Source organism: Ictidomys tridecemlineatus, chromosome 13 (assembly GCF_052094955.1).
Source record: "Ictidomys tridecemlineatus isolate mIctTri1 chromosome 13, mIctTri1.hap1, whole genome shotgun sequence".
Taxonomy (NCBI): Eukaryota; Metazoa; Chordata; class Mammalia; order Rodentia; family Sciuridae; genus Ictidomys; species Ictidomys tridecemlineatus.
The window spans coordinates 38,020,845-38,047,692 of NC_135489.1; the positions used below are offsets into that span (position 1 = coordinate 38,020,845).

At 38.4% G+C, this 26,848-nt stretch overlaps 1 protein-coding gene across 2 annotated transcripts in view; it reads left to right on the forward strand.

Annotated features, from left to right (window-relative positions):
- Klhl14 (kelch like family member 14) overlaps positions 1–26,848 on the forward strand; it is a 97,995-nt gene that overhangs the window by 63,212 nt on the left and 7,935 nt on the right. For both annotated transcript variants that reach the window (XM_078030208.1, XM_005337449.5), the window contains exons 4-7: positions 12,224–12,313; positions 19,758–19,836; positions 26,341–26,531; positions 26,613–26,771. In XM_078030208.1, the coding sequence (XP_077886334.1) occupies positions 12,224–12,313; positions 19,758–19,836; positions 26,341–26,531; positions 26,613–26,771 (519 nt within the window). The remainder of the gene's footprint in view (positions 1–12,223; positions 12,314–19,757; positions 19,837–26,340; positions 26,532–26,612; positions 26,772–26,848) is intronic.

Here is a 26,848-nt window from a genome sequence, read left to right on the forward strand (position 1 = left end):
TAGTTATGCACAAGGAGGACAAATGGAATCTTTCTGTAGTTGTACTCAAAATTATGATTTATTCCAGCAACAAGATACATAGCAAAATCAATAAAGGTAAAAGGTGCATGAGGCCAAGCTCAGAAGAAACTCAGCTTAAGCTTCAATGATCCCTGTCCCAATGGGGCTACACAAGACATACTTGAATTTCCTCCAGTGTCAAATAGTAACATGTGAAAACCTATCTTATAGGAAAGTTCACTAGAGACTTAGGCCCTTGAGTTTTGTTGGTCAAGTGGGCATCTTCTAGAACATACCAAAACCCAGACTCCCAGAAGAGAAGCAGGTGCTAAACATGAATCTCATTATTTGTTCAAACAACCTGGGTTCAAAGAGCTACTCCTATCTGCTAAGGTAGGAGAATGTTCGTGAAATGAAAGTTCTCAGAAGCCAGCCAAAGTCCAGCTTTGCCAGCAGGCCTTTCTTGGGAGACAGTGTCAGTCCTGCTCTGTTAACTCTTTCCCACACAGCTGTGTTGACATGCAGCTGAGCAAGGCTGACCTGCCCTGAATGATGTTAACAATCCTGAAGAGTCTGGTCCCACCAGGGATGGAGCTGGAGGAGGGAGACACAAAGGGAGGAAAGCCCTTATTTGCCTGGTGCTTTTAAAAACCTGTCTTTTTTGCTCTGCAGGAGATAAATGTCACAGAGCTGATTTTGCTTTGGGATGAGCTGACTTTATGGGTTCTGTTGTGAACTTCTTTCTGAACCCTTCCCACTTCACCACGGGATACCTACTACATAGCTTCTATTAGGATCTCCTTGACCTGGTACTTAACCTTCTTTGGTAGTGTGTAGAAGGTCCTCCTAAGACAACTGTGACTGAGCAGGCTTCTAGAGAACAGGCTTAGCCTAAAGAAGGCCCTGGGTACCATTACCCTGCTATATCCAAAAGCACAGGCCCATTTCAACCCCAGGTTCCCTTCACACTACCACCATAGATGGCTCCCATCAGCCTCTTGCCCCCAGACCTCCTCCTCCTCCTCCTCCTCCTGCTCCTCCTGCTCCTCCTGCTCCTCCTCCTCCTCCTCCTCCTCCTCCTCCTCCTCCTCCTCCTCCTCCTCCTCCTCCTCCTCTTCTTCTTCTTCTTCTTCTTCTTCTTCTTCTTCTTCTTCTTCTTCTTCTTCTTCTTCTTCTTCTTCTTCTTTTGGTATGAGGCATTGAATTCAGGGGCCTCGACCACTGAGTCACATTCCCAGCCCTTTTTTGTATTTTATTTAGCGACAGGATCTAAAGTTGCTAAGCACTTCACTTTTGCTTTTGCTGGCTTTGAACTCCAGACCTCTTCTTGCACCTGCAGAGCTCCTGGAGGCATGGAAATTCCTGGCCCAAGATTTCTTGGCTCCGTCTTGAGGTGGAGTATGGAAGGAGCATTCTCTGTTCCTCTAGTGGGTAGAAAATGCACAGGATTCCTACAACTTCATACAATTACTCAACCACTCTCTTAAGAAAAAAATTAAAAAGCTGGGTCAGTAATTGTCTATCATATCATTGTATATATAAATGAATACATATGGAGTGTGAACACACACACACACACACACACACACACACACACACACACTCACACACGCACATCTGATCAAAACCAGTTTAGGGGCCGCTTTTAGCCAGTCTTGCATAGTAAACCTAGTATATACCTCCAGATCAACTTCAACATTAGGTTTCAGCCTAAATTCCAAGTCAGGAGAAGTACCAAATATTCATGTTCTCAAATCTATTCATAAACAAATATTACTTAATATTCAGTGGATGTCTAGTTATGCCAGTAAAAAAGCAATGCCAAAAATAGAACAGGAATGCATCATAGCACTCTGCATGTTTCTCTCTTCTGATTTGCAAAGCTTTAGTTCTTCATTTTTTCCCAGCAAGAGAGACTGGAACTTTCTCAAAAGGCAGCTCTAGATGATTCTTAATGGCCAGGAAGAGTCTTGAGTTCTTCTCCTGAGATCATGGGCCACATTGGCATCTCCCCTCTGTGTTACATGCTGTTGGCTTGGTGTAGCCTTGATCTCCTGGCCCACCTGCTTTACTGCTCATGGGGTATCCTTGGCACATGCACACACCATGAAATGCCATCAGAGGCCTGCATAACACATGTCCTTCTGAATCTTTGTAGCAAAGTATTTATTCTTTGAAGTCCAATAAATGCAACAGTGACACACTGAATCAACACAAGGAAATGTAATGAGGGTGACCTAGAAGAAACAAAGGTATTACAGTTCCAAGGATGCTGTCAAAGACTTCCATATAACCAGGTGGCTCCACATGTTGGGAGAGATTGAAGCCATAACTGCTGAATTGTCCAAGAAGGGAATGGTACAGAAGAGATCTTGAGCAGGGGAGCAGGATCTATAGCTGCAGTAAGGACAGCATAGATAATAATGCGTCACTTTGATTTGTTCATTTTCCCCAAACACATTTTTTCTGGCCTTAATAAAGGTTGATATTTGTAATAATATGATCTCATATTGAGAATATTTAAAACATTGATCTAATTTTAAGAATTCATTCTTAGAAAATAAGCTAATTAAAATTAAAAATAACATTATGCAGTCTAGTCCAAGGCCTGGCACATAGTAGGAGCTCAAGTAATATTTGACGAAACAATATTATTTTTACTGATAATGATTTGGCTGATGTGAGACTCTGGGGGAAAAAATCTCTCTTTAGCCTATGATTTGGCTTAAGCCTACTTTATTCCTGGAGTTTTAGTTATTTTTTCTCTGGAGTATCTATTTCTCTTAGCATACAGTGTTTTGTATTCTACTTATTTGTTCAATTTCTCTCTCTCTCTCTCTCTCTTTCTCTCCCCCCCCCCCACTACCCTTCAGTCTCCTGTCTGCTCTAGAGCACAGGAATGATATGCAATTAATCTTTACTATTCAGAGTTTAGCACAGTACATATTTTTGAATAAGATGATTGAATGAATGAGCTGATAAATGAATGATTCTTAAATGGACCTTTTGAAACCTCATGGATTTTCATGTGAACTGCTGATGTTCCCTTCCCAGTACTGAGCCTGTGTGATCGGCATCAGCAAACCCTTCTGTCCTCATTATATGGATGTCACCCATTTCCTTCCCTCTGCCCTCAATCATCTGCGGCATCTTTCTGGCAATCATCTAAGAGAATTATAAACTATTTAACAATCAGTTTTGCTATCGTGTTGCTGTGTGATCCATAGTGAAAATAATCCTTACTCTCTCTTGACCTTTGTCAAGGATTTTATTTTCAAATATTTAAATACTATCTGTTGCTCTAATACTCAATTTATTTAAGAAATCCACTATTCTTCAAATAATTCTTTTCTAGAGTAGAATGATGAAACTTCTACTTCCTACTCTTCCAGAAAGATACGACCAGCAAGACATTGTGCACTTGGGGCATTTGGGCAATAACAATCTTGCAGGCACTAACATGTTCCTTCAACACGCCTCTGAAAATTCCTGTAAGAAACACACCACATTTTATAAAGCAGAAGACAACTAAAACTCATCTTTGCAAGGGATTGAGCCTTCATTCCCAAAGATTTTATATATATATATAATATATATATATATATTATATATATATATCTCCAAAGTTGAAATAAAACTATATTTAAAATTGATATTATAATAACAAAACTGTAATTTGTAAATATATTGATGAAAGTATTCTAATTAAAGCAAAAATAAGGCTTTCAAAATCAGTTCTGCTGAAATAGTTAATAGAAGTTCTATTTTAAGTCACCTTAGTCTAACTGGTTATTATCTCCAAGTTCAATGCTCAGAGCCAAAAGTGTAAATCAACAAGGATTTATTGAAAACCTTTGCCCTTTGCACAATTCGGTGCTAGGAGAGGTCCTGAAAGAAATATATGTCCAGTCCCTGAAGAGTTTACCAATCTCATTTTCTTAAAACTGACATTTGTGTTGCATAGGATGGCATCAATCCTTCTAGAAGCCACCCCTCTTTTCTGCTCTTTCCTTTCTTTACTTCCTCCTTCCTTCACGTAAGCTGGCATTCGTCACATTTTCTATACCTTTATTTATTGATATATTAATATTTCTAATTATCATGAAAGGCATAAAAACTGAAGAGAGGACACAGTCTGGCCTCAAGGAGCTCATAGTATCTTTGGAGGTGACAAAAGAGAGACAGGTAATTTTAATATACTGTACCATCACTGGGCAAATGACACAGTAAAGATATGCACTCAGTCTAATAGTTGTACAGAGCCAGGAGTAGAAAAAGAAACCTCACTGTCAGAAAGACCCCTGGGTCTTTGATACAATTTTGAGCTATGAAAGAGGAAGAAGCTGGTTTGGTTCTCACACAGCCTCCAAAGCCTAACACATGTGCACATTTTTTAGATTTGCAAATCTTAACCCCACTTAACTACGTCTTCGCTATGAGAATACGGCTTCCTATGTACGAAAGCAAATGGGGGGAGCTGTTGACAAACTTTTAACTCAGGAGGTTCACAAATTTATCACTTAGCTCAGTTGGTAGAGTGCCTGGCATTCAGACCACACTCTTAGAGGACTGAAGTTTCCAAATGAACTGTCCATAACAATCAAATCATCCCTACATACACAATTTCCCACTTATTTGTAGTTGGTATGGTACATCTCAGAAAAAAAGTAGCAGAGTTTTTATGTGGATTACTTACTCAATAATATCTATCAAGCACCTGCTAATGTATAAGATGTTTTATTATGTGTCTATTTCTATCTCCAGAAATGTATCAGTCAAGTTGCTAGATCTTTGCAAAGAGATTAAATGATAGGATTAAACTAACTAGCAAAATTTTTAATGTTTATGTTTTTCAATTGCATTTACTATAAAATCGAATAAATTGTTGGGAAGGGAACCCCTCCGGGATTCTATGGCAAGGAATATTCACTCAGTATTATTAAAGTGAGGCATCTTTCTTTCAGGTTATATTTGTTTTCAACAGCATTGTAATTGTTATTTGAATTTGCTTCAATGAGTAAATATTTCACAAATATGTATTCTAACAAAACCATGCTTCCAAAATATCATTTATTTTTCCTGTTTAGATAACTCCCAAGAAAAGAATACCTTAAAAACAGAAATCATTTCATTATACATAAAATAAGTTATATCAAGAAATCAAAACCCAACAGAAAAATATACAGAATACAAATGGATTTTAAATGTATGAAAAGATGTTCAATCTGTACCATAATAAATGGGCACAGATTTAAATTTTAACTATGAGACACCAATTGCTCATCTATCGTGTTGGCAAAGATGCAAATGTAAAGATGGAGTACAATGTGAGAAGGTCCATGTGTTGTCAGTTTTGCTTTGCTGTGACTAAAATACCTGAAAAGAACAACTTGGAGGGGGAAAAGTTTATTTTGGGTTCATGGTTTCAGAGGTCTCAGTGCACAGAGGTCTCTGTGCTCTCTGGCTTCATTGCTCTGAGCCTGAGGTGAGGCATAACATTATGGCAGAGGAACAGCAAAGGACAGCTATTCAACACATAGAGGTCAGGAAGTAGAGAGACAGGAGGTGCCAGAGACAAAATATAAATCCCAAAAGCAACTACTTCCTCAAGCCACACCTCACCTGCCTATAGTTTACCACCTAGTTGGTTTATTCAAATTAGTAATCCATCAAATGAATGAATCCACTAATTAGGTTACAGTTCGCATAGTCTAATCATTTTTACCTCTGAACATACCTGAATTGCCTCACACATGAGCTTTCAGGGAACACCTCATCCCCAAGCCATAATGGTCCATCAAAATGTAAAATGCAACCGTTTTTGCCTGGCAATTTTACTTGGAGGAATTCATCCTACAGTAAACTCCTGTGTGTGTATTGGGTGTCTACATACACACTAAACACAGTACTATTCGTAATAGCATTCTCTTGCAGCCCAAATTCCTTCTCTGTATCCCTGATGTTCTTTCTTAGTCAATATTCCATAATCTCTCAGTATGGAAGGTTTCCCTCTTTTACTCCTTCATTATGAAGAGTAGCCAGAATGATGTTTTTAAAACACAAGTCAGATCATGTTGACCTGCTGCTTACACCCCTCCAGTGTCTATCTAACACCGTTGGAATAAAATGCACACCACTTTTTATAAGACCCCCTTGGCAGCCTCTGCCTGCCCTCTGGCCTCAGCTGCTGCCTGTCTGGCCCTTGCCCTTGGTGTTGCCCACACACAGGTTCTCCCTCTGCTTCTGCAACACAGCTGGCTCATTCCGACTTCTGCACTCTGCCTGGATTCTCTCCCCTTATTTTTTAACAAATGACTCCATCTCACCCTTCACATTCTACCTTAATTATCACTCCACAGTAGTGTCTTCCTAGACCATTCCAACTGGATCAGCAACCAGACACTTACCCTCTAGCCCATTGTCCCACTCAGTTTCTCTTCATGCCCTCTGACTGTGTTCCTCTTCACTCTTTTTTTTGCTTGTGTTCTTCTCTCTCCCTATAATGTAGGATAAAAGATCTAGGGAAGAAGGGACATTATCCACTTTGTTCCCTGCTACATTATCAGCAACCTGAAAAGTGTTTACACCTAATGAGTCTTTGGTCAAATGTTTGTTGAATAAATTCATAAATGGCCACCAGAAAGGAAAGGAATAAATTAAAGGACACACATCCAACAGAACACTGCAGCCATTTAAAATAATGCCGCAGAAGACTGTGCCAGTGTTATCTTCTGATCATTCCCTCCCACATCACACTGATCCGCCCATGACCTCCCTCCTAGAGCTCTGCTCAGACACTTCTACTCCTGGTCATGCTGAGCTGAAGTCATTCCCAACCTGTGTCTCAAGACCTCTGCCTTGGCTGTACCTGCACCTGCACCTGCCTGGCTCCCTCCCTCACTTCAGTCACTCCTCTACTCAAAAAGTCAGAAAGATCTTTCCAGCCACCATCAGAGCTCCCCACCCTTGTCACTCTTTCTCCCAGACCTTAATTGACTTGTCTTTGTTGCACCTGTCATTTGAAACAAAAGGGCCTATTTTATTTGTGTATAAATGCACCTCCTCTGACTAGATGCTCCTAGATATTGTTCCCCAGGACCTCTTAGCAGATACAGCCTTTCCTGGCATGGAGTAGCCACAGAACACATTTTATTAATGGGAAATAAATGAATATATTCTCTAGTACAAAAGTGCAAGATACTAAACAATGCATTTATATATTATGTTGCTACCATCTGTTTTAAAGAAAATGGCAGTGATGGCCTCTAAGAGAGAAGAGTGACAGATTAAGGGTCAGAAATAGGAGAGGAACTTACTGGTGCTGAATATATCCTCCTTTTTTTTTTTTAGATTGTATTCTACCATGGGTGTTTAATCACTTTTCCAAAAATATTAAGAAACATGTCATTTTGTATAGTTTTGCAAGTTTATGTATTTGAGCCCAAAAGGAAATGAAGATCTCTATAATTGTTGCATTGAAATGACAAACATTCAATAACCATTGAACGGGCAGTCCTATACACTTGACATTGCCCTACACAATCTCTTGTTTGGATTCTCATGGATATGTGTGCATTCTCGTGAAAATGCGTGCATTCATGGGAAGGGTACCTAGGCTTTCTGTTGCAAGAGAGAAAACAAGGGAGGAGACAGAGCAGTGTGGATCCTCAGTAGAGTAAGACCTTCAAAATACAAACAAGCCCTCTGGGCCTTTTCTATGCCAGGAAAAAGACCTCTATGCCCCTGATATTCATGAATCTAATTGTAAGATTGAAATGGGGACTTCCAATTTAAAAAATAACAAGAATAACCCTCTGCCAATAGACTCTTACCCAACCTTTACTGGCTGATTTGCTAAGTGTTTTTCTGACTCCATCAAACAAATGTACACTATTTTAAGAATGTCAACTATTTAAATACCCAGATTTACAGAAAACAAATTTAAAACAGTGTCTACTTGCTTTACTTAAGAATTTCTTCAAATATCAAACTAATAAACACATTTAAAATATGATTCAGTATAAAAATTATATACAAATTTCAGGAATACCATCATTGAACACTCAGGTACTCAGTAATTACTTATTGGTTGGATGAACATACCTATTGAAAATCAGTAGAGTGAAATGAATAAGAGCGTGGGTTGGGGTCCTGATATTCCCGTGTTTGGATTCAATCTCTGCCATTCATTAGCTGAATATGACCTTCAACAAGTGAATTAACCTCTCAAGGCCTCAGTATTTCTTATAGATATAAAATGGATGAGTAATGCCTGCTTCATAGCTATTTGTATTAAAGGAAATATGCATGCAAACATAGGTAGATTTATATCAATATATCTTATCATAATAATATTTTATCAGGTATTATATTGTGAATCTTCCCCATTCACTTAATTTCTGCCTGAGTGCAAGCAAATGAATAGCATGAACCAAACATGTGTGTTGTTATATTTTTACAGACATAATGTAGGTATATATATATAATTACTTAATTTACACATACATAGCACATAGTAAATGCTTGGTAAAAGTGGTTATTATTGTGAAAAGCAACATATAGCACTCTGACAGTCTGATTATGTTCATATCCACAGAGAAAGATTTTGTGCATAACCTTCTAAGACATTTTATTGCACTGGTAGAGGTGTAAGTTAAAATTCTTCTGAAATGTTTATGGCTAAAATTAACAATTCACAGGTATATGAGCTAATTGTAGCTGAGATCTGGCTTGTAACAGTTGCTAACCTAGATTTCATGTGTGGTGATAATAAGTCATACTGCAAAGTAAATAGTATGACTTACCCTTGCTCCAAGTTTATTATTCTATAACATCATCTGCTTCCTACCTTCTTAACTAAAAATATTCAATGTACATACTTTGTTTCAATCCCCAGACCAGAGTAGATCAGGTGTTTAGAGCTGGAAAGGTTAAAAAAAAAAAAAAAAGTACAGACTGTTTCAAATTTAGAGACTAAATGAAAGGGCTCCATCAGATGACCAAAGTATATTTGGGGGTTTGGGGCGGGGGTTTCCTTTCTATTTTTTTTTCTTTTCAATTTTCTGGCTCCCCTACCCCTTTCCTTCTAGGACTACAAGTCTGTTTATAGTAAAGTTGGGAAATCTCAGAAAGGGCCTTATAAACATGTGTTATTAGATTTTAAATCTGATCTGAAAGTGCCTCTCTCCTACTCCCTCTGAGTAAAGTGACCTTTTTAAATGGAGGGAAGTGGCTTTAGATGACAGTCATGATAAATGCGGTCATGTTCACTCAATAAAATAAGGCCCAGTGCATTTGAGGATAAATCAGTGAAATGTACAGCCCCACCTGTCTGTCTCCATCATTCATTTCCACTGTCACTTTCACAGTGGCTGATGGATCACAGTTGCTGTAAAATTAGACAGCCTTTAATCTCATTTCATCCTGATTAGCTTCTCTTTCCCCTTTCCCTCTAACTCACTGACTGACACGCTAAAAACTCACACGCTGGGCTGTATAGGAACGTGGAGTACAAACCTCCTCCTTGTGAAGGCAAAGCAGGTGTCCACCTCTAGAGAAATCTGGAAAGGAGCTGGGATGCATTTGGTGTTATTTAAAGCAGAATCAATAAGTTCAGTACCCAGTGCCTCTTTAAACAGATTGTTTGCTCTTGCTTACTGCCCTATTTGGCTTTCTGTTTAATCAGAAGTCAAAGAAATTAGGTCTTTTGCAAAATTCAAACATTGATTGAATATAGATTTTTCCCTCCCTAATAAATTTGGGAGGATTTTACATTGAAAATAATTTCAAAGAGTTCTTTGTGTGTATGTATAGCCTTTCACTTCATGATAATAATTCAGAAAAGGCAATTCAAGAATGAGAATATTGAAAATGTTTAATCAAAAAATAAAGTATACAAGCTTTTAAAACAAGAGTAAATGTATGTAGAATAAATGAAAATACCTTCAAGTGGTCTTTATATTATGACTTCAAAAACCTTCTTTCCTCTTATTTTGAAGAGTTGAGAAGTTAGCTTAATACAATAGTTTCATTTGTTTGCATAAAACATAACAATAGAGGTAATGAAATGAAAAAGAGGCTTAAAAATAAATCATGTATTATTTCCTTCACTTAATTTCTGCTTGCCTGAATGGGAGCAAATAAATGACAAGAACGAAACATAATTGTTGTTATAATTTCAGAGACTGTACTATATTACAAAGCTGGACTTGTAGTTAAGAAGGAGGAAATACAATTTTTTCCTTATTTTTAAGATTTGTGCATTGAACTTAGCAAAAGTTTAAAATAAACATATGAAGTGTGGTGGTCATAGAGTAAGTAGGTTTTGGTTGATGGCCTCTATTCCTGCACTGTCAAAAATGGCAATGCTATGTGAGTTCACACTGGCCAGGGGACATTTAGCACAACCCACTTGCAATATAACACAGAACAGCCCACTTTTGGTATGTGTATTTTGTACCAGAATCATAATTCAAACATCAGTGAGTTAACTTTAAAAAAATACTTTAAAACACACCCCACCTTAGTTACACAATAAATCCAGCAAAAACTCTGCCCCTATGAATTCTGAATGGTGAAACCAACAGGATCCACACAGTTAAAAGCATTTTCCAAAGAGACAAACTGAGGATTGAGGGGCTCAGGACATTCCTCTGAGGACTCTAAGTCCACTGACCCTAATTCATGGACCACTCAAACCACCATATACCCAATATGTACACCATCTTCTCCCCAATGGGGGGTTCAAACACCAACACCTTCTCCCCCATGGAAATAACTTCACAAAACAATGAATATTTGAAGTTAAAAAAAATGCATTAATGAATTAATCAAAACTCCTCCAATCCTTTGGCAAGAACCTTAAGTGATCCGATTTACTCTCCGAGTTACAGTTCTCAAAGCTGGTATACCAATTCCTCCTTTTTTTTTTTATTTACATACCTTATCCAGTATAAGCAATTTCTGAGGAAAATAAAAGATAATAAAAACAAAATGAAATGAGAGATATATATCACCCAAAATAAGTCAGGTGTGAGATAGGTTCCATCTCTTTCTCTCTTTCCCCCTCTCTCTCTCTCCCTTTCTGCATTGGCAAAAGAGCACAGAATAAGAGTTGGCTGGGACTCATATTGATTTCCCACTGCACTGATTTCTTAAGTGCTCTGTTGATCCGTGTCAAGCAATAAGTTCCCTGCCTGAACATGCACATCACCTCCCCATTTGTCCTCACCAGATTTAAGGTGCCCATATGATGAGCTGAACAAGGACATCATTTTTCCTACTGGTGTCACTGGGCCCCCACCACTGCAAGTGATATGATAACTAAGGCTGTGTAGGTTTACATTTACCCTAGGATATGAGGCTAGCAGAGACCAAAACTGCACGGCACAAAAGGTGACGGGGGCAAACTCTTCTGTATGTTGTGACTTCCCAAAGGCGATGCAAATGAGAGCAAACACGGAAAAACCTGCTTTCGTGGGTTTCTGATTAATGCCCCCTCCTCTTACCCACTGCGGTAGGGCAGGGAGAGGTGAGGAGAAGGTATATTTGTGATGTTCCTGACAGTTTTCGTCTTTGTTACAGAAGAGCTCCTATGCAGATAGATAGAAAATGTGTGATTGTGCTGCTAATGACATTGTACAGGAAATTAAGCGTATACATTTGGAGGACGCATTAAATCAGCAGGACCTTAATTTAAAAACTGAAAACTGTATGGAAATTCAGCTTGCTCATTGCTGTGGAATAGAGAGCTACCAAGCACCCCGAGTCTGTTTATGGAAAGATGGCCAGCAAGCCAACTTTGGGCAAAGCAACTGAGTGACTCCCAAGTATATTCTGCATTACTTCTTCCAAGAAGTAATTGCCAGTCCTGACCATTTGGGAGTGTCAGTCATTGTTTGAGAATGTCATCCCCAGCATCAGGCAGGTGAGGAGGACTTAAGAATCCAAAACAGCATGACAGGTTGTTCTTGACTGATTTGTGGAATAACATTATGTAAAATTAATCAAAATGGGTTGGGTTTGAAACTGCTGGGAACACATCACTAAGCCAGTGTTTGGGGATGGCTGGATTGCTGGGTAGCCGTTCTGTACTTATGCTGTTTTCTTCCTTCTGACTGAGTCGCACGTTTTATGCACCTCGGGTAAGTAAATAACTGGTGAGCCAAGGTATGAGGTCCTAAGATGGAAAAAAATTATACAATCTCTTTTCTCTTAATTCCAGTTATGCCATACAACAGTGCCCATCACTGCGTTGTGGAGGTAGAAAACTTCTTGTTCGTGTTGGGTGGAGAGGACCAATGGAATCCGAATGGTAATTATTGAATAACTTTAATTGTAGCTACTTGTGTTAATCAGCATCGTGTTACTAAAACAAAATGCCTGAACCAACTAACTTTAAAGAGCAAAGGATTATTTAGCTCACAGTTGTGAAGTCCAAAGACATTGTCTGAGTCTGGTGAGGGCAGTAGATGGGACACATCTTGACAGGAGTGCATATAAGAGCCAATCATGATTGTAGGCAAAGAGAGAGAAGACAGGTAGGGTTTCCATAATCCCTTTTGGAGACATGTCCCCCAGTGAACCAAGGATCTCCCCAAAGGCCCTACATTCTAAAGGTTCCTTTACCTCCCAATACCACTATCCTGGGGACTAAGACTTCATCATATGGACCTTTGAGGGACACATAATTCAAACCCTATCAATGCTCAACAAGTATGTTTTCACTGAAGGCATTAGTAGGGATCCATTTTGTAATTGGTGTGGCAAATGTATTTCCATGCAACAGGCACAAATAAAGTAGTCAGGAAATTTGGCTGACAATGGGAGGGAAGGCAAGTCATCAACCTCACTGAGAGCTTATGTAGTGGAACACTCACTCTTTGCCTGGGAATTTGGCTTCACAGTGATCCCCAGCCCCTCTCCTTATCCAATGCCACAAGCCCAAGTACAACTAACTCCCCAGAGAACAGTAACAAGCTGCAGCTGCTAAAAATCCTCACCGCCTTCTCCTCCACTTTCCTCCCATTTTATTGAAATGACAATGCAGCATTATCTACAGTTGCATCCATTTAGCTGATGTTATTTTGCAGCAGGTACAACTGAAGATCCATTCTGCTGGCTGTTCCCTTTACAAGTCTTCTTCCATAGGTTATCCCCACCATCCTCCCTTGGATGTGATTACTTCATAAATGTACCACAAAGAGAAACTAAACCTTTTGACACACTTCCCAAGCCAAACACAAGGAGAACACTGTGCCTTGCAGAATGTGCAAAATTATCAAGGTATTTTTGGAAAGCTTGCACATGGAGGAGGAGTTGCAGTTGTAGCCTTCTGTGTAACAAAGATAATTATGACTGAGAAACCATAAAACAGCTTGCAGGTACACATTTTTACTTTTAAACCCCAGAACATCTAGCTGAAATTACATATACTGCATGTATTTTATTGTGAATGCTCTTTCAACATCTGCACCGAGGCAAATTACAGAAAAATTGTTACATCTGTTTGCTCTAGAAGATTCTACAGGGAAACCATCTAGGCCACTCACCAAAAACATTTCTTTTAAGAAAGGGGAGAAACATTTTTTTCCAGACCTGAAGTCTTGTGTCTCAGTGTTGGAAAGGAGATAGCTCCTGGGCTTTCATGAGAAATAGATTTAGAACAAGAGCAAAAATGATACTTCACATTACTCCTTGAACTTACCTTTGTAGTGATGGATTTGATATGTTACCAGAAGACCTTGACTTACATACAATCCACAGTAAATTCACCTACGTAGCCTTCCTCAGTGAGAGAATTCAATGGAGCATTTGTAGGTAAACACAGTGCACAATTATTGGGTTAATCTAAGCAAAGAACCTGCAGAATGTTCTTTTGGAAGGTCAAATTAAAATTAAAACATGACAGAAAAAGGCTGGAAAATCCTAATTCATAGTACTCTCTCAGCCCACCTCTCTTCCCCTATGGGTTAGGCCTCTGTTTCCCAGTCTTTATGCCACAACTCAGTTTTCACAAAGCACTCTGAACCTCCCATTCCTATAAGTCACCTCTTAGCAACTCAGAGAATCTCCTCCCTGGGTTGAGACAGACAGACAGACAGACAGACACACATACACACACATACACAAACACACACACAGAGCCCTTAACTGCTTGCTGTTCAACTTTAGATCAAAAAAACACAGTCCAGAGAATTGGGTGGAGGATGAAGAGAGCTTAAAGGACACATTCCTCCCTCTAGTCTAGAGGATCAAGATTTTACCTCTGAACTAATTTGGACTCCCCATGAGACTATGATATTGGGCTACCCCAAATTTCTTCCACCCTACCCGGAGAGAAACAGCAACTGGGTTTAAAGCCCTGTGTGAAGATGCTATGAGAAAAGGCCACCTGAACCCCAAACGGCATGACTTCAAGGATGCCACTCCCCATTGTCACTCAGCATGCTCAAAGTGGAGACTCACATGACAAATTGTCATCAGACCAACACGCTGAAGCATCAGACTAAAGTGCTGAGGTGTTGTGTGCTTTTGAAAATTATTAACAATGCTAATCATGTGACTAGCTGCCTCTTCTCTTTGTTTTAGCCACTAAGAAGCTCAGAATTAAATTTGAGTAAAGCTATAATTACTACATTTTAATTTTACAGTTAGTCTCAATAGAAGCCTGGCAGCGCTCTCTCTCTCTCTCTCTCTCTCTCTCTCTCTCTCTCTCTCTCTCTCTCTCTCTCTAAGATCCCTTTTAGAATTTTGGAAGCTTCCACATGGAAGGCTGAGCAGCTGAGTCATTCTGTCCCTGACTTATTGGGCACATGGTGTCATTTTCCATAGATCTTCGAAAAGGCTGATCTGCCACTGGCTTGGGCTCCAAATTAGAAGAAAATTGGTTGTACCTGCAGCAAGTAGGCAGTCTTATGTACCCTGTGTCATAGACAGTCAGTGGCTAGTGTCTTCCCCAGGTAGAGGATGAGGGCAGAAGTTGAGGCAGCCTGTTTGGCTGAAGGAGGAGCGTGACCATTAGCCGCCTAGGAAATGGTGCATCTCTTTGATAAAAGGGATCTGGCTGGATACCAAGATCATCCATCACAATCTCATAAACATTTTCCAAGTAGCTTCATATTGCATTCATCTGGTCAATGATAGCAGACTTCTTTAATATTAGTAATGATATTTATTAAGTAATTGTTATTTTAGCCAGAAACTTTGCTAAGCACTTACTTACATTGTTTCACTTAATCCTTACAACCATATTGTGAGCCATGTTCTATAAGCAAGGTTTACAATGAGGACAGTAAGCCTCAAGAGGCAAGGCACTGGTCACGACACCGCTTATAAGAAGCTAAACTGATTCCAAAGTAGGTAAGACTCCAGAGCCTTAATCTCTAAGTCTGCTAGTCAATAATGCTGTCCGGTGACAACATCACTGCATTACACTGCCTGGAACATAATCAAAATCTATTCATGTGCTCAACCACAATAGAAACAATTGTGTTTTTGCTATTTCTCTTGTAAAATTAAATCTCTATTATATCACAATGGGAAGTGGCTTTTACTCACTCACAAAGAACTCTTCATCATTCCACATTAAGAAAACTATGGAAGAACTCAAGTATCTCAAAAATACGGAATTTTCATATTCTAATACCTCATGCAATTAATACTAGATCTTATGAAGCATAGCAATCCTTTGATCACATATAAATATGCTTTAGGAAGTGTAATAGAAAATTTTCAAATCCATGGCTTCAAATACTACATCAGTGTGCCTCCAAAGATAATATCATCTCAAGTTAAACTTTAGTTCTTGTGAAAAAGGTGCCTGAAATGAAAGATCCTTGAATGAAATACAAAATTCTAAATTTCAATACATGCTCATAAAACACAAATGCATGCTCTTCAAACATAGTTTTACTTCCTGAGGGTCTAGATTATAAGACCAAAATTTGAAGTCAGAAAATAAAAATTGGTTACTGGAAATATAAACAGGACACATATATAATCTTTCTACCAGGTAGAGTATAAATATTAACTCCTATCAACTTCCTTCATATCGTTAGTGATAGTATTGCATTTGCTATTTTAATGAATATGCATATATTCTATTGATGCCTTAATCTACATTTGTCACTTGCTGATAACCACCTCCCAAACCAACAACTCACAGAAAATTCCTTTCCTTCCCACTTCCTTCCCTTTGACCACTGACTATGAACTGCCACCCCTTACCCATTTATCACTTCATTCAAGGGCTAGTCAATAATGGTGTCTGGTGATAGGGCATCACCCAAAAAGAGAAGTGCTGGAAGAGTTGGAGAGAAAGTGAAAAAGCAAAATAATAATAATAATAATAATAATAATAATAATAATTCAAAATTCCATTGTGTATCCACCACTCTTAAGCTTCTGGAAGAGTCTTAACAGTAAGTCACAGGGGAGGAGAGAAAAACTCCATTGTCTCTCAGGTTCCTCACTCCACCACCCTCATTCCTTTTAAGATTCATTATCCTCTCTACACCTTTGCCACTTCTGGAATGCCACCATTATTTTTATCTTCCTAGTCCTCTATCCTTGACTCTCTTTCATTTCCATGTACTCTGCCTCTGGAAACTCTTATCACAATTCCATCTCCCACCAGGCCCTGCTACACCTTTTCTCTAGGCCAAGGCCACTACCTATTACAACCAGAAATGAATACTGCCTGTTTCTATCTCTGCTGCTCAGCACATGAAGGTACTCTGTATCCCATTGCCAGAGGAGATAGATGTCTTCTTTCAAAGGGACATTCTAAACCAAACTTCAGAGAGAAACATTCTGCATTCCTTAATCTTGGAACTTGAGTATCAAGGATGACATTTTTTTTTATAATTATTGCAAGTTTCACAAAAACTTACTCTTAAGCCTACTCTAGACATAAATCCTCCTTACTTTGGAGCCTCCCCTATGAGAAATCCAAGTCTTCTGGACCCCCCTGGTGTTCTCATCTCTTTGTGTACCTCACCAGAAAAAAAAAGAAAAAACTCCATTTATCACCCAACCTGACCATCCACTCTCTCACATGATATCTGGAACTCCTAATCTCACATTAGCCAAAGGTCTGTACTCCTTAAACACTTTCTCTGAATGTTTTTTTCTATTTCCTTTCTACTCAAAACCAGGCTATCTTCTGAGAGTACTGCTTTCCTAGCCTGTCTAGTGAGTGTGTGTTTCTTTTCCCCACATACTTCATATTATTGGAGCAGGTGGCTTCTCTCCTTCCTCTCCTTTGCCACTCCCACATATTGAAAATTCTATGCACTTTAAATGAGATCTTTAGATTATACCCTCTGCTGCCCCTTTTATGTGGCAGCTATCCACTGCTTCCCTGGTAATGCCACCTCCTTCACTTGACCGTGCCACTTGTCCATCACCCCTTTATGTCCTGACTTCCCTTCTTATGGAGCCTAGATTCTCTAGCCCACCCCTACTTCACTCTATTGTATGCATTCACAGTCCTCACAGCTCTCTCTCCTTCCTCTTGCCTAGCAATCTTGATTCTGGTTAAACCCAACTCTCTTCCACCTCTTCCTTGCTCCTGAGCAGCTAAACCTGGAGGAGAAAAACCACACAGCCACACTGGCTGCTCATCAACCCTACTAAATATCTGTGATCAGTGCACTCAGCCACACACCCCCCTGATGATTATTTCATGTCTTTTCTCTCCTCCAATGCCTCCTTTTCCAAAATCCTCACTGTCACTCTCAGTTGCTGGCCTTGCTTCTTAGTTTCAAGAACACAGAAGCATTTAGGAGATAAACTCTCTATTTTTGCTTGCTCAAGGACTTTCCAGTGTTTCTGAACTTAAAAAACAACCAAGCAACCTTCCCATGAATGCTGTATCTTCCAGCTATAATCTTTCGATTGCAAAAGTCCTAAGAAGCATTGCCCACCCTCTTACCTCTATTTTCCAACACCTAAGTGTCTCCTGAGTAGTCCCCGCAGGGTTTTAGCCCCGTCGTTTCACTGAAGCAGCACTTGTAAGGGCCATGCCACCTTCCATGTTGCCAAGTACTGTGGTACATTCTCAGTTGCCCACCCCCTGATTTTCAAAAACTGTTTGACTTGGCTTTCAAAACACCATTTTTTCCCTCTTATCTCTGATAATTCCTTTCCTTTGTTGTTTTTTTTTCTTTTTCTATTCCAGTGGTGATTATGAGGATCATTATCTTCCAATCCCATACCCTCTCTCTAAATGGTTACATCCAATTCCTTCTTCTGCAGTGGTCTCCCTACCAACTCTTCTGTACACAGCAGCCAGAGTGATGAATTAATCCATGTTGCTCACTTGCTCAGAGCTCTCCACTTCCTGTTGTTCTTGTAGCAAGATACAAAATCCTACTTTGGTCCATAAGCACAATGTATTCTAGACCTTGACACCTCTCTGATTTCTGCCCAGTCACTCCAGCATGCTCACTGTTTTGGAACTCATCATCAGCCAGAGATTTTATACTTGCCTGCCCCACTGCCTGTGAGGTTCATCCTGCTGATAAGTGCATAGCTTGCAGCACACACTGTAAGCAGGTGGCCTTCCTGTTTCAACTGGCCTCCCCTCCATCACTCCTTGCTTTATTATTCTTTATAACATTTAACTCTACTTGATATTGTATAATGTGTTCATTAATTCATTTACAAGGGTAGAGACCTTGCCTTTCTCGTATACCAATATACCAATATATTTTCAGAGCCTAGAACATACAAGTCATTGAGTCCTTTAGTAAGTGCTCAATATATATTTGTGCAATTAATAACTAGGTTATGTGTCCCTGCCTGTGTGAATGCATGCACACACATTCTCTCTCTCTCTCTCTCTCTCTCTCTCTCTCTCTCTCTCTCTCTCTCTCTCTCTCTCTCTCTCTCTCTTTCTCTCTTCCCCCCCTCTCTATTTCTGCCCATCTCACCCACCCCCAATATGTATGTAAAATTAGAAGCATTTTAATACCTTGGAGGCTCTTAGGCTTCTTAGGCTCAACAGAGGGGATGAGCTGGTTAAGCAGCTTGGGGACTCATGCTTCCCATTTCAGCACATGTACTTGTGTATATGACACAGCCACTGTGCTTCCCCCTAATGCACATGAAGAACTTGCATGATACAAAACTGATTTCCCAACTCAGGCTCTTACTGTAGTGATTGCTATTATTTCCACGAGGAGACAAAAGAACACCATACTATGGTTTGGGGGTCAATAAAAGAAGTTCTGTTAATGGGGGAAGCTAGGCATATGCTGGAAGAGAGAAATGGGAAATTCTGTGTGTTCCTCAATTTTGTTGTGAATTTGATTTTTCAAAAAAAATAAGATTTTAATTTTTTTTCAGGAAAAAAAGAAAAGAAATTAAAAAAAAAAAACTCTAACTAAAGATACTATACAAACCAGTCTCTGGAACTGATCATTTATAGATGATAGCTTTTTGTTTTTAAAATATAAAAACATCAAAACACAAAATTTTTACCTTAACAGTGTGATAAAAGCAGTTTAGTAAACGTACTTGGTTGATTTAGTTTTATCCTAAGTCATTCCAAAAATAATAAAAGGGAAAGCAAAGAAAAAGCGACCATTTTGAGGAGGCACATGCATTCACGATGATTTCAAGTGCTGTTACATTGCCCCGCTACTAAATTCACCTGTCAAACCTGAGAACAGCAAGACCTCATTTAAAAACTACTAAATGTGCAAATCAACAAAGAAATATAAGTTTTAAGTGTCTCAAATGTATTTTTACAGGAAAACATAGTACAAATTTTGTCAGCCGATATGATCCCCGATTCAATAGTTGGATTCAACTTCCACCCATGCAAGAAAGGTAAGTTCATTTCTTATGTCTGAAAATGTGTGACTGCTTCTCAGGAAGCATGGGTGCTAGAGGGTTTTCCATGATGAAGAATGCTAACCAGAGTTCATGTGGGAGATATTGGCAAAATACAAAACTTGGCCTAGCCAATTTAGATTACCTGCCTTGTTGACTCGACAGAGAAAAATAATTAAATCAATCAATTATTTAATGTAGGAAGAAAAAAACTGTGACTTGTCTTCTTTTACTGTAATGATTGATATTTTGCAAACAGAGCTGTATTTCTACTGGCCCTCTTCCTTTTCTTGGTGCTAATATATTTAAATCCTAAAACCAAAATATAAAACACCATTCCCATAATGATATGCATGTCAGTGCAGCAATTTCAATGTTAAACTATTCAATCTTAAATTTAATATTCAATATTAGAGCTTGACATTTAAATACTTGGTATTTAAATATTTATTTGAATTTAATTGTTCACTAGTAAATCCAAGTCTTATTAACTCAGATAGTTTACCTTTGCCTCACCAAATGCTTCAAGAACAGGTCATTTATTAACTTAAAAAAAATAGTCTTGCAAAGTGTCATTTAATTCTTTGACATAACAGAGTGTTTATCTCGTCCAAGTCTCCTAGCAACCAAAGGAAAAGATAGCTACTATATTTGCACATATTTTGTATCTCCTGGATGTTATTCAGGCATAATACCATGTCTTTATATGCATATAAAAATTCACATGACAGATTTTGACACTTGGTTCTTTTTAAATAATATCTGGACATAGCCTCTTGAGCAAATTCTCCAAGATGAGAGTCACAATAAACCGCAACCTGTTTTGTCTTCTCCATTGAGTTATTTAAGAAGTAATCAAAAGCATTGCTGCTCTTTCATATTTCCTGCATGACCCCTCTCCTCAACATCTCACATTGCACTGAAATCAAATTCAACCCTTCATCATAAATTTCAAGTCAAAAGAAATTTTCAGAGACTACCATTTATTCAAAAATGTACATCACTGCAACAAGACAGTATGAATCTAAGCTCTAGAGAAATTCAACATCCATCTATGCCTTACAGACAGAGTAAGACTTTCAGGAGACTAGAAGCTATACACAAGACACATGCTAAAGATTACTGGCATTTTTAGGAATGTCTACTTCAGTGGTACCTCAAGAAATAATTCTAAGTCTATTAATATCCTGACAAACTTCATGAGCCAGAAGCTTCCTGGTGACTTTGTCCAGAATACCTTGTCTCTCTCCTTGGAGAAGTTATTTCCTCTAGTTAGTGGTATTGTCGCTGCATCAATATGCCCTTTAATCAAAACCATTCCAAAAAAAAGTTTGATTTGAAAAATAACTGTCAATCCATGTTTGAAATGTGATCATCTCATCACACGGTCCCCTTTGCTGGGGGCTGTACACCACGATAATTAACCTTCACGCCTTCGGCTTGGGAGGCATAACTCACGTCGCGGTCAATTATCTCGCTGTAGAGCCCCTAAGGAGGGGAAGTATTGCTGCAAAACCTAATTAGTAATTTTTTTTAAAATGTGTATTGTTTACTTGATAGTCTATAATGACTTCCTCTGAGGCACTATGGCCTATCATGGCAGGGTCCTACTTAGACAATTTTTAGCAGCTCATTGACCTGATAAAAAGACCTGCCATGGTCTGTCGGCGCCCGGCAGCCACCGTTGACAGGATGGACTGTTTAACGTTTCTTTCCAAGTCATTATGGTATATCATGTCAGGTCCCTAGTAAAAGAAGTTTTTTTTTAGATTTAGAACAATCAGCTCGATAGACCAAATAAAGAGCTCCTTACAGAGCTGAGTGGGAAAAAGCAGATCTCACAAATGCCCAGTCAATCTTCTAGCTCCATCTCTCCTATGGCTTGGTTGACCCAGGCAGCAATCCATAACTTCAAAGGAAATTTTCCTGTCATTGCCAGGCTCCCATTTCAAATAGCAGGAAACATCAGTGGACTAATTGGTGATTAAATGTTGAAGAAAAATAATCATAAGTATACGAGACACTCTTCAGATCAGAAAAGTCTATTGAAACATTTACTTGAGTTTATTTTATAATATGTAGAATATGAATCAAACCAGAAGTCTCTGCCACCTCTTTCATTATACTACCAAACCACTGAGAAATTGTTATGCTGAGAAATTACCAAACTGATTGAGAATAACAGAAACATGTTGTGAACCAACTTCAGGATACCTCATTCTTTCAGAGCTGGGTGGATAGATTACTAGGATATCTTGCCTAATCAGAGGTCCCAAAGCTTTGGTAATAAAACTGCTGAGTCTTCTCCCAGTTCAGAAGGAATTGGGCACACAGCCTGCAGGCTGACTTCACCATGGGCAGCTCATGCATCTCTTGCCTGCCAGTGTAAATTGACTGCCAAATCATCGGATGAAAATATAAATTTAAATGTAATGCTGAGGAATTGTTTTGGTCTTAGATTTAGAATCTGATTCTGCAGTAAGAAGGAAAGGGCAAAATTGAAAATCTGGATCAACAGAAATGCTTTGATCACTTCAATTTTTTCAATGAAATAGACATTTTAAGTATTATTCTTATGGCATCTTACCCCCTAGCTAGTTTAAAAGATCAGAAAAAGAAAAAGCTGTTTGAAGAACAGAACTTTTATTTCACAAAGGAAGCGAGAGGCCAGAAGTTAATACATCAAAAATGCTTCCAAAGTTAAATATTTTGCTTCTAAGATTCTTATAAGAAACCACAGGAGACAATATTCTGTTTGAAAAATCTGTTGTTTTATTACCTGATGATGGACGTCAACAATTCAAGCTGAGATAAAGTTATAGTAATTCAGTCTCATGCTCTGGATATAAATAAACTGACCATCCCAAAGGTCAGCAAGGACTCAGAAATATATGTCAAATAAGAAGGGTTTAAAGTATCTTTGTAGAAGTTATTTGTTAGTCTTTCTATATGAATCTCAGAAACAGTGAATATTTCTTTATGGCAGTGGGGACAAGGAGAAGAGAGAGACATAAGAAATAAACATTCTGAAATACAAATTGAGGGATGTCACTAAAAGAATCATTAATGACCTTGAACTTACTTTTCCACAATACAAACAAACAAAAAATAGTCTAAATCAAGTGTGCTCTTCATATGGGATGGAGAGGAAGGAACATTCCTAAGAGAGATCTGGCCTGGTAAAATTTTAGGCTCAAGCAAATATTCACAGTAGTTGCTGATAGACCATTAACAGTCTATAATGTGTCTTAAGAATTCTCACTTTGGGCATGCAAGAGAATAAGTCAAAGACAATTTTTGCTAGTGGAATTTCAACATAAAATTGCACTTGAAGTTAGGAAGTGAAATCTACTAATTCTTCCCCCTTTAGTTCCTAACAGTGACACTGTGTGGCTAGAGCTAGGAGTACTCAGGGATCATCACATTAAGAATGATTTGACTAAAAAAAGAACACATTCTGAAGGCTGACTCAGTGTCACAGCAGGGAAGGAACCAGGTCAGGAAAAAAGCAAGAAAATTAACATTTAGACTAGATAAAAGGAGTTTACCTTACCAAAGGGATCCTTCGCTTATTCTTCACCATCTAAATTCAATTAAATAGGGGGCTTTCACTTTTGTAATGACTGATTGGCATTTTGTTTTCCAGACCAGTACCACCTACAATTCACCATTACCACCTTACAGCCCACCTGGTCCAAATTATTTAAAGATAGTCCACTGCTGAAATAAATAAATGCATTATTTCAGAAGTTCTAAATTCTGTCATTGGACCATGTGGAAGAAGTATATTGACCGGCCCTGTGTTGATGGTGCAAAGAAATATGTCACTTTAGAAAAGACTATTTGAGACAGGTGTCATTCTTTTCAATAAAACATGTTAACTTGAAATGGCAAAAGCACTAGTAAAAGCGGGACACAATGGCACATGCCCTTAATCCCAGGAGTTTGGGAGGCTGAGACAAGAGGATGGCAAGTTCAAAGCCAGCCTCAGCAAAAGCAAGATACTAAGCAACTCATTGAGACCCTGTCTCTAACAAATACAGAATAGGGCTGGGGATGTGGCTCAGTGGTCAAGTACCACTGAGTTCATGCCCCAGTACCAGAAAAAAAAAAAAAAAACTAGTAAAATAACTTTGACCTATCTTATTTGATGAGAGAACCAATCTAGTTAGAGAAATGAAAGAAATAAATGGTCCATCTAAATGCACTTGATTTTGCAACTGTTTTTAAACCTAATTTTATATTTAGATGAGTTTCTACTCCTGTATGCCAGGAAATCCCAATTGTTTTTAGAAATCCCTTTGATTATCTGATTAAAAGCTATGAAATGTCTTCCTCCAATAAAATTGCACATATGCAATATATATATATTATTAAAATTTCAGTTTTATGTGTGTATATATGTATACATATATTTATTATTATTATTATTAAAATTTTCAGTTTTCTTGACCCCTCAGAAAACAAAGACCCATGTTAACAACTCTTAATTTATGAAATCTTTATTTCCATTCCTACTTTTCTCCCTTCTCCTTCTACCATTATTGTTATTTATCATACTCCTGAATTTTCCATACCACATATTTCTTTCAGAAAATAAACACAGTAAAAATATGACTCTAAAATTATCAATAACAGCTATCAAGATCATTTCAGAACTATCACTTTTTTAAAAAACTAAATAAATCACCATCTATAATAAATAGTATACCTACATGGCAAATAAAATATCTAACCAAACATTAAGGACTTTAATCATCAGTTAAATATTTGTAAAACCTTTTTATCCAGGTAATATTAATTGGCAGTTCCCGAGAATAGACAAAATGCAGGATACTATGACAGGCACTTAGACATATTTGTAAATATCCTGCGTAGAAGGAACCATATCATCCCCATGTTGCTGATGAGCAATTTGAGGCTGAGAGAGGTTCAGTAACATGTTGAAGGTCACAAACCTAGTGAATCACGGAGCCAGGTGGTCTCACTTCAGAAATCAAATTGTTCATCAGGATGCATTATACTGCTGCCCAGATGTGTTAGCACTTCATAAACACAATCTGGAAAATCTCCAAAGAATGTAGGTTTATCCTATGAAAACCTTGAGCATTCCCCATCATGCAATGAGCACTGCACAGAATCTTGGGATTGATTTTTATGGAAACCAGTAATTTATGCAATGTAACTTAAGTTCTCCAAGGAGCTCTTACAGCAATTACACTTACTCAGTTCTGGACCACATGTTATCCTTGTGAAGTATACAATTCCAATAGCATCCTAAAAAAAAAAAAAAAAAAAAAAAAAAAAAGGGTCATAGACATGGCCAGGAGCCGGTGACGGTGGCACACACCTGTAATCTCAGCGGTTTAGTAGGCTGAAGCAGAAGAATTGCAAGTTCAAAGCCAGCCTCAGCAAAAGTAAGGTGCTAAGCAACTCAGTGAGACCCTGTGTCTAAATAAAATACAAAATAGGGCTGGGATGTTGCTCAGTGGTTGAGTGCCCCTGAGTTCAATCCCCAGTACCCACCCACCCCACCCCCCCCAAAAAATGAAAGAAAAGATCATGGGCATGCTTAAAGTTTCATCCTAGTCATCCTAATTCTTTATTTTTGAGACCTCTTTGAACCTTTACTCTCCTTCACCTCTTATATTTTATTAGTCATGAGTCTTGTGTCATCTTCCTTGGACATACCCTGTGCTTCACTCTTTCCCATTTCTTCCATTAAGATTCTAATTCAGGTCTCACTCCTAACTTATGGCCTACCTCAGAACTGGCCACCTGGTCTCCGATCCTTTGGACATAGCTTTCATCTCTTGCCTTGGATGGTATTGCAAGAAAATATCATTGATAGCCTCTCTTTGAAAGAGACTGAAGCAGTATCTGAGAAAATCAATACCAAAAGCTACTTAAATGAACTTTCTATAATTGGTTATAGAAGAGAAAAATTTGAACATTATATGAAGTTCAAAAAAGTTATTCTATTTTCAGTAGTACTAGGAGGGGGAAAAAAGAAAAAAATGATAATTGAAGAAAATTTTTGATGATGTAGTTCTCTTATAAATTGGGAACAATGACCCTTGAAGGGCCATAAAGAAAGTGAATGTCAAGATAATTTATTATTGCTACATTATCTACCTCATTTTTCACTTTGTCTTACTGAGCTGTGATATCTGTACAAGGTACCAAATACCCCAAACATTAATGAACAGTTTAACAGTGTATAAAAAGCAAGATATAAAGAAGAAAGAGTTGGTGAATTTCTCCTCTACTGTTGCTTTGACATCAAAAATGTTCACCAGACTGGACAGTGCATATGATTACTTCATCCAGTCACAGATTTAGAAGGTGGAAGTGTAATGTTTATAGGTTTGCAGATATTTCTGAAGCATGATATACCTCCTTCCCCTGAGTGGTCCTCACCCTATCTCAAAGGTAACAATTCACTGTTTTTGTTTTTTGTTTTTTTAAAAAATTTATGGTGCATTCTTATTTTCACTGCAGAAGAGCCAGTTTCTATGCATGTCGGTTAGACAAACATTTGTATGTAATTGGTGGAAGAAATGAAACCGGCTACTTGTCCAGCGTGGAGTGCTATAACCTGGACACAAATGAATGGCGTTATGTGTCCTCTTTGCCACAGCCTCTGGCAGCTCATGCAGGAGCGGTGCACAATGGGAAAATCTACATTTCAGGCAAGTCACCACTCCTCTTTCTGTAATGAAGTTCAGTTCAAAGACACTTCCCTGACTTGTATGTGTACGTTTAATTCACAGGAGGTGTACACAATGGAGAATATGTCCCCTGGCTATATTGCTATGACCCCGTAATGGATGTCTGGGCTCGAAAACAAGATATGAACACAAAGCGCGCCATCCACACTTTGGCTGTAATGAATGATCGCCTGTATGCAATTGGAGGAAATCATTTGAAAGGTCTTTTTTTTTTTTTTCTTTTTCTTAATCACAATAACATTTGCAACTCATGTTTCTTGCTAAGGGGATTTCTCGTT